This window comes from Hypanus sabinus, chromosome 7 (genome assembly GCF_030144855.1).
Source record: "Hypanus sabinus isolate sHypSab1 chromosome 7, sHypSab1.hap1, whole genome shotgun sequence".
In the NCBI taxonomy this organism is placed as follows: domain Eukaryota; kingdom Metazoa; phylum Chordata; class Chondrichthyes; order Myliobatiformes; family Dasyatidae; genus Hypanus; species Hypanus sabinus.
The window spans coordinates 155,412,914-155,428,131 of record NC_082712.1 but is presented as its reverse complement, the minus strand read 5'-3'; the positions used below and the strand labels follow the sequence as shown (position 1 = coordinate 155,428,131).

At 41.0% G+C, this 15,218-nt stretch overlaps 1 protein-coding gene across 4 annotated transcripts in view; it reads right to left on the bottom strand.

The window, feature by feature from the left end:
* Positions 1–9,450, bottom strand: part of ckap5 (cytoskeleton associated protein 5) — a 96,728-nt gene extending 87,278 nt beyond the window's left edge. For 2 of the 4 annotated variants that reach the window (XM_059975981.1, XM_059975982.1), the window contains exons 1-2: positions 9,294–9,450; positions 2,023–2,112 (exon numbers count right to left, since the gene is read on the bottom strand). In XM_059975981.1, the coding sequence (XP_059831964.1) occupies positions 2,023–2,079 (57 nt within the window). In that variant the 5' untranslated portion in view covers positions 2,080–2,112; positions 9,294–9,450. Of the gene's footprint in view, positions 1–2,022; positions 2,113–9,110; positions 9,204–9,293 lie in introns of those variants that run through there. The other 2 variants (XM_059975979.1, XM_059975980.1) reach the window with 2 other exon arrangements.
* Between the last annotated feature and the right edge of the window lie 5,768 nt (positions 9,451–15,218).

Sequence of the window (15,218 nt, the reverse complement as noted above, 5' to 3'; positions counted from 1 at the left end):
TCCACAAACTTCATCATTGATATTTAATGGTACCACCATAATGAAGTCCTCCACCAAACATTAGAGGCTACAGATCAGACATTGCTGCACCAACAACCTGTCCTGTGTCTCATTATTTCAATCCTTGGGATCTCAGATGAGTTATTTCATTTACAGTTTTGCAGCTTGCAATAGGGCTAATAAGACCAATGTGGGAACCAGACAATTTCACAGCTCAGCAACTAATGGGAAAAAGTGGTGGATAGTTATAGAGGTGGGCTGCTCTTTCTACAACTTGTGCAGGATTTGTGGGTACACCTGACATATGGCCAAAGTTTTCAAACACCATCTATGGTGCTACCCAAAGAATCCTGGATATGTGCATTTTCCCCAAGTAGGATTTGATTATATCTTTGAATCTTTTCCTCTGTTAAGTAACCCCTTCCCATGCCAGAGCTCAGAAAAGTGTTTCAGGAACATAAATACTGACTACAAGACCAGGTCAAAAACAAGGTACCTAACAAGAAATGACTCACCTCTCAAATCCCCAAATCCTAGCCACTTACAAGACTTAGAGTCACTAAATTAGCACCAAAGCTTTATCATTTAGGGGAAAGCTGCCCACTTTAAACAGTTCCTCCCACCACAGCTAGCAAGTTACGACTGCAGGATACACTATCCATAAGATGGATTTCAGCATCTCAAAGATTTTCTTCAATATTGCCAAAAAGCTCAACCATTAGGATAGAAGGTGCAGGAAATAATATCTTCAAATCATGCCACCTTCACTCAAAAACGATTGCCATTCTTTCATCACTCCAATTACCCAACTGATCCTCCACCTGATGGTGACTTCATCGTGGCACGAGGAGACCATTTAACCACCATGTATACCAAATGATTAGAAGCGTCTCCTACAAAGAATAGCGCGATATAGATCCATTGCAGATATGGGCAGAGAAATGGCAGGTGGAGCTTAACCCAAATAAATGTGACGTATTGCACCTTGGTAGGTCAAATGCAAAGGGACAGTGCACTGTTAAGGGCAAAACCCTTAACAGTGTTGCTAAGAAGAGAAATTTTGGAGTCCAAGTTTATAGCTCCTTGAAAGTGACCACACAGGTTGATAAGGTGATTGAGGTTGCTTTTTAGTTGACACACTGAGTTCAAAAGCCAAGAGGTTATATTGCAACTTTATAGAACTCTGGTTTGGCCACATCTGGAGTATTGCATACAGTTGTGGTTGCTCCGCCATAGGAAAAATGCTGAGGCTTTGGAGAGTTTGGATAAAAGGTTTACTAGGATGCTACTTTGTTTAGAGGGCATGTGCTGTCATTAGAAGATAGACATCTGTATTTTTTCCTCTACAGCAGCAGAATCTGAGGGGAGATCTGAGACAGGTTATTAGATGATGAGAGGCAAGACAGAGTAGATGAAGTATCTTTTTCCCCAGGGTAGAAGTGCCTAGTACTAGAAGGCAAACATTAAAGATGAGAGTGGGTAAGTTCAGAGGAGATGTGAGGGGTATTTTAAAAAAAAAACCTCAGTGGTGGATGCCTGGAATGTGTTGCCTAGTATGGTGGTGGAGGGAAATACATTAGAGGCTTTTAAGAGACATTTAGATAGGCACATGAAAATGAGGAAGGAAGGAAGAATATGGACATTGTGTAGATAGGAGGGATTTGTTTTTTGGGGGGCATTTCAATATAATTTTTAGCCGGATCAGCACAACATTGTGGGCAGAAGGGCCTGTTCCTGTGCTCTACTGTTCTATGTTTCAATGTTCTATAAGTCAGCTTATTATCAGTACACAATATTTGGAATGGTAACAAATGTGGAAACTTGAAAATCCTATTGATGAAAAGATCCATGAATTACAAAAGCTTGTTGCACCTGAAGCATGACATGCATAATCCAGAATACACAAATTCATTTTCAATAAAATTGTGCATGATTACCCAACCCAAGGGAAACAATAATTGCTGATATTCTACATCCAAATTTATCTATTCAAATATATTCTAAAAAAAATTTTTCACATACCTTATGCTCACACTTCTGATCAATTGGCAATTTCATCCACTCAGATTCATCACCCATGGCTATTGTGTACTGTGCTCACTCAACAGAAGCCTGGTGAAACAAAAAGAAATCACTAGCCAGAACAGTGAATTTCAACTGGCAATGTTTCTGAAACACTCAACAGCAGAACAATCTGATCTGTGAGAATAGGCTACAGCCATGCACAAAAGACCAAGTGCCAAAGCAGTTTCTGAATTAGCTTTCACTTTCGACTTTCAATACTAAACAAGGACTACAAAAACTGCCCATCATCTAGTAGTCACAAAAATTGATGGCATAGAACTAAGATTTTGTTAACAGCGTTCAAACGGAAACTGCTCTTGCGATTGAAGTTTCCAAGGGATATCTATAGTAAGAGGATACCAAGGACATAACCTCATTATTCTTGCATTCAAAAGCAGATTGCAAAAAATGAACCCTTGAGAGATTGTCCATCCACATTATATAGAGCGTGAGCTGCAGCAAAACATTTTAACAACCATGCTGATTCATCTAAAAGAGTCTTGAGTCAGCAAAGTTGCACTGCCTTCTTTCTCCACTGAAGGAACCACCATTGTTATATACTGTATATTGATAGTTATTTATGAAGCTTAGTTACAAGTAAATTTAAAATACTAGCCAGATTTAAGCCACAATAAAAAGGTAATTTCCTCAAATACATCTCTCACAAGAACATATATAGGAGCAGAAGTAGGCCACCTGGCTCATCAAGCCCGCTCCATCATTCAATAAATCATGGCTGATCTGACCATGGACTCATCTCCACCTACCTGCCTTTTCACTATAACCCTCAATTCTCATACTGTGAAAAAAATCTATCCAACCTTACCTTAAATATATTTACTGAGGTAGCCTCCACTGCTTCATTGGGCATAGAATTCCAGATTCACTCTCTGGGAAAAGTTCCTCATTTCCACCCTAAATCTACTCCTCCGAATCTTGAGGCCGCGTCCTCTAGTTCTAGTCTTACCTACTAATGGAAACAACTTTTCTGCCTCTATTGTATCTATCCCTTTATTTTTTTATATATATTTCTATAGGATTTCCTCTCATCCTTCTGAATTCCAGCGAGCGCAGTCACAGGCTACTCAGTCTCTCTTCAAAGTCTAACCCCCTCATCTCTGGAATTAACCTGGCGAACCTTCTCTGAACGGCTTCTTGAAATTGATTGCATTAGTTATTGGTTTTACGGGTATGCAGTTTCAGTAGAGAGCTACAGAATTGCTTTAAAATTGTCCATAGACAGTTCATTAACCAAAATCTTCCAAATGGTTTTTCATAAGTGGATCAGTATAACTTTGTTTCAACTTCCAATAGAGTAACAATCAAGCTGAAGAACTATGCAATCCTTCATGTAAGTAACAACTGCACTCCAAAGAGTCAGACCCGAAACATATTTTCCAGTTTCTGTCTGACATACTGTTGCCTTTTTGTTTTCAATAATTACATATATACTGTATATGCTAATATTTATGACTCATAGGCTACTAGCAACATTTTTATCTAACAGAATGATGAAAGAGGACAAAATGGCATGATACTATAAAGTCACCCCATTTATAACAAAATGGCAAGTAGTGAACTTGGGAACTTTATTTTTAACACAGACATCCCTTGTGTTGTTTAGTAAAGCTGGTATACACAATAGCTTCCCACTTAGATCAAAGATAAAAGTTAAGCTTAACATAATAGGATGGAAATTTCAAAGTGTCTAATAAACAGTTCATTAACCTCACCTACTAACAAATGCTTAAGATGTTTAAAGTAAAAAAATCTACCTTAAAACTGAAAGGTTTCACAGAGTATAAAAACAAGCCTAATTTTCCATACAAAATCCAACACAGATTTTGCAACTAGTAAACATGAGGAAATCTGCAGATGCTGGAAATTCAGACAACACACATAAAATGCTGGTGGAACACAGCAGGCCAGGCAGCATCTATAGGGAGAAGCACTATCAAAGTTTTGGGCTAAGACCCTTCGTCAGGACTAAGTGAAAGGAAAGATACTAATATTTGAAAGCAGGAGGGGGAAATGTGAAATGATAAGACTAGGAGGGGGTGGGATGAAGCCAAGAGCTGGAAAGATGATTGGCAAAAGTGACACAGAGCTGGAGAAGGGAAAGGATCATGGGCGGGGAGGCCTAGGGAGAAAGGGGGAGGGGAACACCAGAGGGAGATGGAGAACAGGCAGAGTGATGGGCAGAGAGAGAAAACAAAACAAACAACTAAATATGTCAGGGATGGGGTAAGAAGGGGAGAAAGGGCATTAACAGAAGTCAGAGAAGTCAAAGTTTATGCCATCAGGCTGGAGGCTACCCAGCCGGTATACAAGGTGTTGTTCCTCCAACCTGAGTGTGGCTTCATCTTGACAGTAGAGGAGGCCATGGATAGACACATCAGAATGGGAATGGGAATGGGACGTGGAATTAAAATGTGTGGCCACTGGGAGATCCTGCTTTCTCTGGCGGACAGAGCATAGGTGTTCAGCGAAACGGTCTCCCAGTCTGCGTCGAGTCTCACCAATATATAAAAGGCCACACTGGGAGCACCGGACGCAGTATACCACACCAGCTGACTCACAGGTGAAGTATCACCTCACCTGGAAGGATTGTCTGGGGTCCTGAATGGTGGTGAGAGAGGAAGTGTAAGGGCAGGTGTAGCATTTGTTTCGCTTACAAGGGTAAGTGCCAGGAGGGAGATCGGTGGGAAGGGATATGGGGGGGGGAGAGATGAGTAGACAAGAGAGTCGCGTAGGGAGCGATCCCTGCTGAAAGCAGAAAGGGGGGAGGGAAAGATGTGCTTGGCAGTGGGATCCCGTTGGAGGTGGCGGAAGTTACGGAGAATTATACGTTGGACCTGGAGGCTGGTTGGGTGGTAGGTGAGGACAAGAGGAACCCTATCCCGAGTGGGGTGGCGTGCGGATGGGGTGAGGGCAGTTGTGCGGGAAATGGGAGAGATACGTTTGAGAGCAGAGTTGATGGTGGAAGAAGGAAAGCCCCTTTTTTAAAAAAAAAGACATCTCCTTCGTCATGGAATGAAAAGCCTCATCCTGAGAGCAGATGCGGTGGAGACAGAGGAATTGTGAGAAGGGGATAGCATTTTTGCAACAGACAGGGTGGGAAGAGGTCTCTTGCAAAAATGCTATCCCATTCCTCGTCCCACCCTGCATCTTGCAAAAATAACATCTTACATACCAGCTGGGTAGCCTCCAACCTGATGGCATGAACACTGACTTCTGACTTCTGTTAATGCCCCTCCTCCCCTTCTTACCCCTTCCCTGACATATTTAGTTGTTTGTTTTGTTTTCTCTCTCTCTGCCCATCACTGCCTGCTCTCCATCTCCCTCTGGTGTTCCCCTCCTCCTTTCTCCCTAGGCCTCCCCGCCCATGATCCTTTCCCTTCTCCGTATCACTTTTGCCAATTATTTTTCCAGCTCTTGGCTTCATCCCACCCTCCCAGTCTTCTTATCATTTTGCATTTCCCCCTCCTGCTTTCAAATCTTAGTATCTTTCCTTTCACTTAGTCCTGACGAAGGGTCTCAGCCCGAAACGTCAACAGTGCTTCTCCCTACAGATGCTGCCTGGCCTGCTGTGTTCCACCAGCATTTTGTGTTTTGCAACTAGTTCTAGCATCTGAGAGAACAGCAGCTCTCAAAAAGGTTAGCTATGTAAAAGAAAACAAAAATAACCAAAACAACCCACAAAGTGCTGGAGAAACTCAGCTGGTCAGGCAGCATCCACGGAAATGAATAAACAATTGATATTTCAAGCCGAGACTCTTCTTCGAGACTGGAAAGGAAAGGGGAAGACAAATGAATGAAAAGGTGGGGGTTGTAAGGATAGCTAGATGTTAAATGAAGCCAGGTGGGTAGGAAAGATAAGGGCTGAAGGGCTAGTGAGGAAGGAAACTGACATGAGAGGTGAGTGGTCCATAGAAGAAAGGGGAGGAGTGGGGACCCAAGGGGAGGTGATAAGCAAGTAGTAAGGGGCCAGAGTTGGGGGTGGTCTTTTACTGGAAGGAGAAATCAATATTCACACCATCAGGTTGGAAGCTACCCAGACTGAATAAAAGGTGCTGCTCCTCTGCGCTGAGGGTGACCTCATCGTGGCATAAGAGGTCATTTAATCAACATTTTGGAAGAGGAATGGCCACTGGGAAGTTCCGCTTATGGCGGATGGAGAAGTGCTCGACAAAGCTGTCCCTATTTTATGATGGGTCTCACCAATGTGTAGCACTGGACATAATAGATAACACCAGCAGATTCACAGGTGAAGTACTACCTCACCTGGAAGGACTGTTTGGGGCCCTGAATGGAGGGGAGGGAGGAGCTAAATGAGCAGGTCTTGGTAGCACTTTGGCCACTCGCAGGGCCAAGTGCCAGAGTGAGATCAGTGTGGAGGGACAAATGGCAAGGGAATTGCAGAGGGAGGAAAACCCTGGAGAAAGTGGTGGGGGAGGAATGTAAAGACATGTTCGGTGGTGGGATCCCTTTGAAGAGGAGGAAATTACGAAGAACGGTGTGTTGTATGCAGACGTTCATTGGGTGGTAGGTGTGGAGAAGAAGAACTCTATCACTGTTAAGGCAACGAGAAGATGGGATAAGTGTGGGTGCTTGGGACGTGGAGGAGATGCAGTGAGAGCAGCATCAATGGTGGAGGAAGGGGAACATTCTCTGAAGGATGAAATTTGTAATTAACGTCCTGGAAAGAAAAGCCACATCCTGAGAACAGATGCAGTTGAGACAAGGAACTAAGAAATGGGAATAGCCATTTTACAAGAGACACGGTGGGAGGAAGTATAGTCAAAATAACCAGGGGAATTGGTAGCTTTATAAAAGTTTGCCTCCAGAGATGAAGACAGAGATCAAGAAGGGAGAGGGAGGTGTAAGAAACAGATCAAGTGAATTTAAGGGCAGAGTGGTAGATAGAGGCAAATTTTATGAAATTGATGAGGTTGGTTTGAGTACACTAGTTCAATGCACCAAATGTGATTGACAAACTACCATGTTTAAATGAATGAATATGGGCTAAATCTGCCTAATCATCATGGTTTGCTCATTCTTTTTTTTTTAAACATATTAATTACTGCCAAACAATCTTGCAGAGATTGAAGATTGGGAGTCTAACTTATTCAGCATTCAGTTGAATATTTTTTTGAACATAACATTTTATTTTTGTAATCTTTCTTTCTCCAGTCAATTTGACACCAACTTCAGCTTTCTAATCTGCATTTATGGTACATAATTCTAAGATTCCAAGAAAGTCCAGAGCAGTTTATGAAAATACTTTCCAACACCTTGAATTTTTTAAAAATCATTCTTTGCAAAAATGTGCATAATACAACTATTTCCTCATTACAAAAGAAAAGCATTGTTGGACGAAAGCTTCAATCATAAATTTATTCATCATTAAGAGAAACATGAGTAGCCCATTTAGCACTGATGCTCTAACATTCATCAAAACTGTGGCTTATATTTTACCTCAATGACATATTTTGCACAATTCTCATCGCCTTCAATTCCCTCAAATCTAGAAATTAATTAAGCTGTTCCAAATGTGTTTCCAGATCCCAGAGAATTACCTACACCACTTAATTGGTCAGTGGGAAGAAATTTCTTCTCATTCTCAGTCCTCTTATTCTGAGGCAGCAAAACATGAAACCTTCCTTAAGCGAGCCTGTTGAGCCATTTGAAATCTGCAAGTTTTAATGAAATCTCCTTCAATTCTTATCAAGCTCCAGAAAGTATTTGGTTACTCAATTTCACCTAAAACAGAAAATCCACCATTCCTGAAACAAGTGAATGAATCCATTCTACATTTCCCTTCATTTCACAGCAGATAAAAACAGTGTAACACTTTGGACATCACCAATGCAATTGTAAAATATATCACTCAAATGCAAGCCAAAATATAATGCTCACTGCACCTGCATAGTGGCTTTCAACTATTTTTATAGGAATAAACATCAACATTACCTAAACACAAGTTTAAAATTGCGATTTGGGATCAAAGAATTTGCATCTGCCATATCCTTGTCCACCCACCCTACTCGTCAAATTAAGGAACCGCCCCAAAAAGATCCAAAGGAAAACTACCTGTTGTCCAACACTATGTGCTAATGTCTCACGATTTAATTGTACACTTAAAAGCATCCCCCAATCTAAAATTTAAGAAACACTTATGACATTACACAAATCAGATCATCACGTGGGGGGGGGGCGGTTATTTAAAAAAAATTCTCTGCATTTATCATAATTCTTTCCAGCCTTCAAATGAACTATTAATAGGCAGTGTAAAGGTGCAAATTCATTGCTCACACGAAAGGTGTGGCAAGAAATAGCCAGTTCCAATTTTTTTGCTGACGGTTGAATTCAAATTAATGCAAAAAAATTAAAACTCGTGACTACCAGCAAGGAGCAGGCCAACAGCACCGCATTCATCAACGTTATTTCATCTTAGCCTTTTAAACAATAACACACTCAGGTCGCGGCCTGCGAAGGGGAAAGAACCCTCGGTTTTGACAGAAGGAAAGTGCCGTCATTAGCGAAGATGAAAATCGGGGTAACACCATCAATACCACCCAACAAAATATCACGGCGGTGCTTTGCAACAGGCCTCGTTTTCCAACCAATGCCGCCCTTCCATTCTTTGGTGATCCAACGTTGCAGAGTTGCCCAAGGCTAACCGGGCCGGTGCCAGTCATCAGCAGTGAAGAAGACACAACGCTCAGCGATTGAAGAGCATCATCCTCGGCCTCCAGGATCCGGCACTCCTCCCTACCCCACCCCCAATGATATCTAGGTTTTTTCTTCTGGAGATGAAGGTAATGAACAGCGAGTATCACCACATGGGTTCCCTACACACTCCTCCAATCTTAACAACCCCCAAACCCAACCCCTTCTCGCATTTATCAGCCCCTCCTCCTACTCTTCGCCCCCCCCCCAACCCCCGCCCAAAGGTGCGTTAGGCGGCGGGCGCAAATAGCACATTAATACCATAATCCACGAAACCAGTTCTTAAGAAGGCCTTTGATAAGGGTTATACCGACCGAAGGGGCTGAATCGGGCAAACAGCAGCCGTGGCAGCTGATCCACCCGTCTAGGCTTCATTGTGTTCACAGCCGGCGACCAGCTGCACCGGGAGGGAAAATGGAGCTCTCCTTTCTCCACGGCCGCCTGGCTTATATAATGCACTGGCACGCAGCCAAGGGCCGGTAACTCGCACTGCCTACCTAGTTAGCAGGAATGTCCCGTAATCACATCCACCTCGGTCCCACCGACCTGCCAAGCGCCCCGGGACGATTGAAAAACCTTTCACCGTTCTTCTGAACCGTTAGCACTGAAACGCATTTGAAATTTCTATCGCGCACCCTCCAAACAAGGCTGCACCCAATTGGTCGCTAACAGGACTCGTAACCGGCTTCCTAATTGGTCACATTTAAACCTGACAGAGAACCGCCGGTGTAGTTGTTTGGATTGACATTTTTACCAGCGTATCGGAATGCGAGTTCCTTCTTCAAGTAGGCGGGAGAGGCGAAATAATGTTATATTCATAGACGGTTGAGTATTGGCACCAACTCGGATATTGAGAGAGTGAGGGTTGAGTTCTTCAAGTGAACTAAATTAAAAGTAGTTTGGCTTAAGACAAAAATCTATTTCGTATATTTAATTAAACTGTTCTAAGTAAATTTATCATCAAAGCACATTTGTCACCATTTACAACCGTGAGATTCATTATCTTGTAGGCATACTAAATTAATCCGTAATGGAATAATAACAATAATAGGGTCAATGAAAGAGAGCACCCACTTGGGCATTTAATGAGGGTGCAAAAGACAACAAACTCTGCAGATACAAAACAAAATAATAATTGATGGGACAAGTTAAATTATCCCCTTTAGTTCAAGAGCCAAATAATTGTTCCTGAACTTGGTGGTGTGAGTCCTGAAGTTCCTGTACCTTCTTCCCGATGGCAGCAGCGAGAAGAGAGCATAGCCTGGGTAGTGGGGTCCCTGATATGGATACTGTTCCCATTTCACATTTCTGACAATAACAATTGCTCAAGATGCATCCTTTGATATAAAACCTAACACTTCTCTCCCATCTGTGATTGATTAGGTCTTATACCAGTTTAAATAAAAATTGTGCTGTACTCTGGAGTTAAATATAATATACTTTCTTGGATAGTGAATGGACAATGAACCCATGAAGACTACCTCATTATTTTCCCTCTGTTTTTGCACTACTTATTTTATATATATATAATTTTTCATTATTAAGTATTGTAACATAATGCTGCTTCAAAAAACAAATTTCACGATATACGTCAGTGATATTAAATCTGATTCTGATGACTGGTCATTGAATTTGGAGGTTGGACACACATTGATACCATAGCCTCATTTATGATGTGATCAAGGGAGGGGCCCTGAGCCTAGCCCACCTAAATAACATGTACTTTAGAGGAAATGTAAAAACAATTATTAATCTGTGAAAGGGAGTTAGATGTTCCCTGGGTCATTCAATCGCCAATTTAACAAATGAAGGTTGATGGTGTTGTGGATAGTGTTGAAAGTCGTCATAGTGATGTAGATAGTGATGTATCATCATAATGATACATTGTAATGTAGACAGAATGCAGATCTGGGTGGAGCAGTAGCACCAGGAGTTCAGTCCACAAAGGTCCAGTGTAGAGGACAGTGATTGAACTTGAAAGTGGAGTACAGTGTGGAGAAACAGACAAATCTTGCATCTAAGTCCATAGATCCCTCCAAGTGCTGGTTGATAGGGTGGTTAAGGTGTTATATAGTGTGCTGCCCTTCATTAGTCAGGGATTTTGTTCATGAGACATGGGGTAATATTGCAGCTTTTTAAAACTCTGGTTAAACCTCACTGAGAGAATTGTGTACATTTCTGGTCACCTCATTAGAGGGAGGATGTGGAAGCTTCAGAGAAGATGCAGACAAGATTTACCAGGAAGATCAAACACGAGGAAATCTGCAGATGCTGGAAATTCAAACAACACACACAAAATGCTGGTGGAACGCAGCAGGCCAGGCAGCATCTATAAAGAGAAGTACTGTCGATGTTTCGGGCCAAGACCCTTCGTCAGGAAGGGTCCCAGCCCGAGACGTCGACAGTGCTTCTCTTTATAGATGCTGCCTGGCCTACTGTGTTCCACCAGCATTTTGTGTGTGTTGTTTACCAGGAAGATGTCTGGATTAGAGAGCATGCTCTTTGAGGAAAGATTGAGCAAGCTAGGACTTCTCTCTTTGCAGCGAAGAAGAACGAAAGCATCTTAGATTATGATTATTACAGTGGATAGCCAACACCTTTTTCTCAGTGTGGCAATGGCTAATAACAGAGGATATCCATTAAAGACAAGTGGAGGAAAATTTAGGGGAAATATCAGAGGAATTTTTGTTTTACACAGTGGTAGGTGCCTGAAACAACTGTCAAGGTTAGTGTAAATGCTAATACACTCAAGAGACTCAGATGGGCACATGGATATAATAAACATGGAGATTTATGCACTGTGTAGGAGGGAAGAGTTAAATTGATTGTGGGGTAGGTTTACATAGTTGAGCCTAATGTCATGGGCCATAGGGCCTGTACTGTGTTAGATACTGGGCAGAGATAGGAACATTCATGAACCTATAGAAACTGGAAATCCAAACTTTGAAAATTCCGAATTACCTTGGGTGCATGGAATATTTTCTGCACCATCAAGTTACATATCTGTCCTTTCAAATAACTGGAGAAAAGCCTCTCTTGGGTACCTATCATCTGTCAAAGCTAGATTTTACTTCTTAAAAGGGAGGTGCAACAGTAATATGAACTAGGGGTTGTGGGGTTGTGGGGTTGTCGTGGAGATAATTCTGATTCTCTTAGCAGGCTATCAAGGAAAATAAGACATACAATTTTCTAACGCTGAACAGGAGGCCTTGGTTTAGGAGTGAATGTGACCAGGAGGCTGCCCAGGTACACAGGACAAGAGAGGAAATAATTTTGGTAATCACTGCCAGGAGCCAAGACCCAAGGACTGAATGCAGTCCAACAAGAAAAGTTCAGTGACCTAAAATTAAATGCCTATAAACACATTTTCAAATTTCAAACCTCACAAAAATGCATCACAAAGATGTATGGGTTAGTAGATTAATTGGCCACATGGGTGTAATTGGACAACGCCAGCTTGTTGGGCTGGTATGGCACATGGTGTATCTCTGAGTCTAAATTATACAGTAAATGTAAAAAACTATCCAATGATTTGGGATATCAGATTAAATCATGTAATACCTGGAATTTGGAGTTCTATATGACTGAAATATGCAGGCTGAAAGGAACCTAAATGAATGTAGAAGGGATAAATATTGGACACTGGAGGTAATTGCCTTCTGTACCAATCCTGGATTGGCCTCAACCTGTTCAGTTGAGTTAAAAACCAGTCATGGCTTACCAAGCAGCTGATATTAAGAGAATTGGGCGGGGGCTGCAATATGGAGTCAGAGCAGCACTGAACTAAAAAATCCACTATGATCTTAGTGAATGTGGGAGTAGACCTAAGGCGGCTTTCATTTACGTTCATGCAAAAGCCAAGGATGAGTAAATAGCACTACAAATATTAAAACATGACAAGAAATTACTGAAGGATGAAATACCGTACTCTGAATCACAACTGTAACCTCAGCTCACATGCTTCTCTCCAACTGACTCAAAGTTACAAATGCCTGAAAGGCTGCAACCCATGTGTGTAGGAAGCCATCGTTTAAATAGATGCACATGCATGGTTTTCTTTAACTCTGGATGATTTCCTTCATTTCTCATCACTGCAATCACTTAGAGGAGAGTATTTCTCTCTGATCAATCCTGTTGCAAGTTGTGGATATGTGCCCCAAATCTTCCAGATTTTATAATACAAACATTACACCAATGATAATTCAAGAGGTGTAAACATTTTGTTTAATGGTAACATCTTCCCTGCTGGAAGTCTTTGAAATAGCCATTCTCCCTTCTGTCCGTGAAGTTGCCTATTATGCTTCAAAGAAAAGATCATCCTGTTTATGTTTTGACTATTATCATATAACTGTGATTGGATGAGAAAGATTCATACGTTGTCATCATTTTAAAAGCCCACTGAATGGATTTCATTCCAGTAGCAGTTTAAATATTAACATTCCCAGAGTCTTGTGGGAATAAGTCAAGTTTTGTTGGTACCATGGTTGCTGTTTTCCTGTAGGTTTGGAAGTCTTGTGGACAGTGAGTCACAGAGGTTTAGAGAAGGAAGGACACTTAAACTTCAACTCACAGCTTGTTTTAAAAGCTAATAAAAGTCTCTTTGTTCCTCGTGGCATGCTGGGATATGAAGCTTTCTCAATTCCTTTGTATGGATACCACAAAACAGCTTTCACGGTACAATAGCCTGATCCCTTTAATGTTGGTTTAGTTGAGTCAAATGCGTTCTTGTTGCAGGTTTGGCGATAATACCCACCATTGGGTGCCAGGAATCCTAGCAAAATGGATACTGTCTTTTTTTTAAATAATAAAATTAAGAGCGTAATATATGAGTGAACATTATTAGTCAATGAAAGGATTCAACTTTTTAATCAATCACTATTAAAGCACTGCTACAGTTTTAGATATAGCTTAGTCCTATTGAGACAAACTGAAGAGTTGGTCATTGCTGTGGTGATAGAATTGTAACATGTTATATAAATCACTTCAAGCATGATAAATATTGTTTTCAAATATCTCAGTATAGAATCCATATAACTCATTTGTTTGTTGCTGTTAAAAGCTTTTTAAAAAGGTGCCAATCATTCCAATGCATTAGGACACTAATGAAATGGATCAAAATAATTTGATGCAAGTGGATAATGCTCACATTTTTATGGGCATCCTTTTTTTTCCTCATTTGAATTATATATTTGACATATGAAAAAGATTTTGACATCCTTGTCTTATTCTTCAACCAGAATTTTAGATTTATTACTAACAACATGCTTGTTTGATGTAAAACTGGATTTAAACATCTCAGATGGCTCCAAAGACTCTGCTGCATACATATACCAATGCAACCCAAAAAGACTACAAGAATTGGACAGTCCTGCAGTCAGTATGACTGTCCCATCTGTGGATTGAGATATTTTGCACAGTGTTCAGAGATTGGGTCCATTTGTGCAAAAACGAATATTGCTTTTTTGAAAATCCTACAAAAGGTAATGGATTTGGTCAAGAACATCATGGGTAAAACCCTTCCAACCATTGAGCACATGTACATGAAATGTTGTCATAGAAAAGCAGCATCCATCATCAAAGATCCTCACCACCCAGGCCATAGTCTTTTCGCACAGTTACCATCAGGTAGAAGGTACAAGTGCCTCAGGACCTATATCACCATGTTCAGGAACAGTTACTACCCATCAACAAGGAAAGATAACTACACTCATTCTGTTTCTGATGTTCCCACAACTTTAAGATTGTGGTCTCACTTTAAAGACAATTTATCTTGTTCTTTCATGCTCTTGTTATTTATTGCTATTTATTTACAGTGGAGCTAGAAATTTATGAACCATGTAGAGATTTCTCTATTTCTGCATATACACAAACTAAAATATGGTCAGATCTTCAAGAAAGTCCTAAAACTAAATAAAGAGAACGCAATTAAATAAATAACTCAAAACATTATACTTATTCATTTACTTAATGAAAAAAATGATTCAATATTACATGGTATTTGTTGGAAAAACTATGTGAACCTCTGGGGTAATACCTTCTGGTAAAGCTATTTGGAATCAGGTGTTCCAATCAATGAGATGAAATTGGAGGTGTGGGTTATAGAGGTGCCCTGCCCTGTAAAAAGGACACACAAAGTTAGATTACAGACAGAGCCTGCTCTTCTCAAGAATGTGTGTTATGTGTGCCATGCCTTGATCAAAAGAACTTTCAGAGGACCTCAGAAGGAGAATTGTAGACATGCACAAAGCTGGAAAAGACTACAAAACCATTTCTAAAGACACAAGTGTTCCTCAACCTACAGTAAGTGAAATTGTCTACAAATGTAGGAAACTTAGTACTGTTGCTACCCTCCCTAGGAGTGGGCATCTTGCAAAGATCACACCAAGAGCACAACATGAAATACTGAAGGAAGTGGAAAAGAA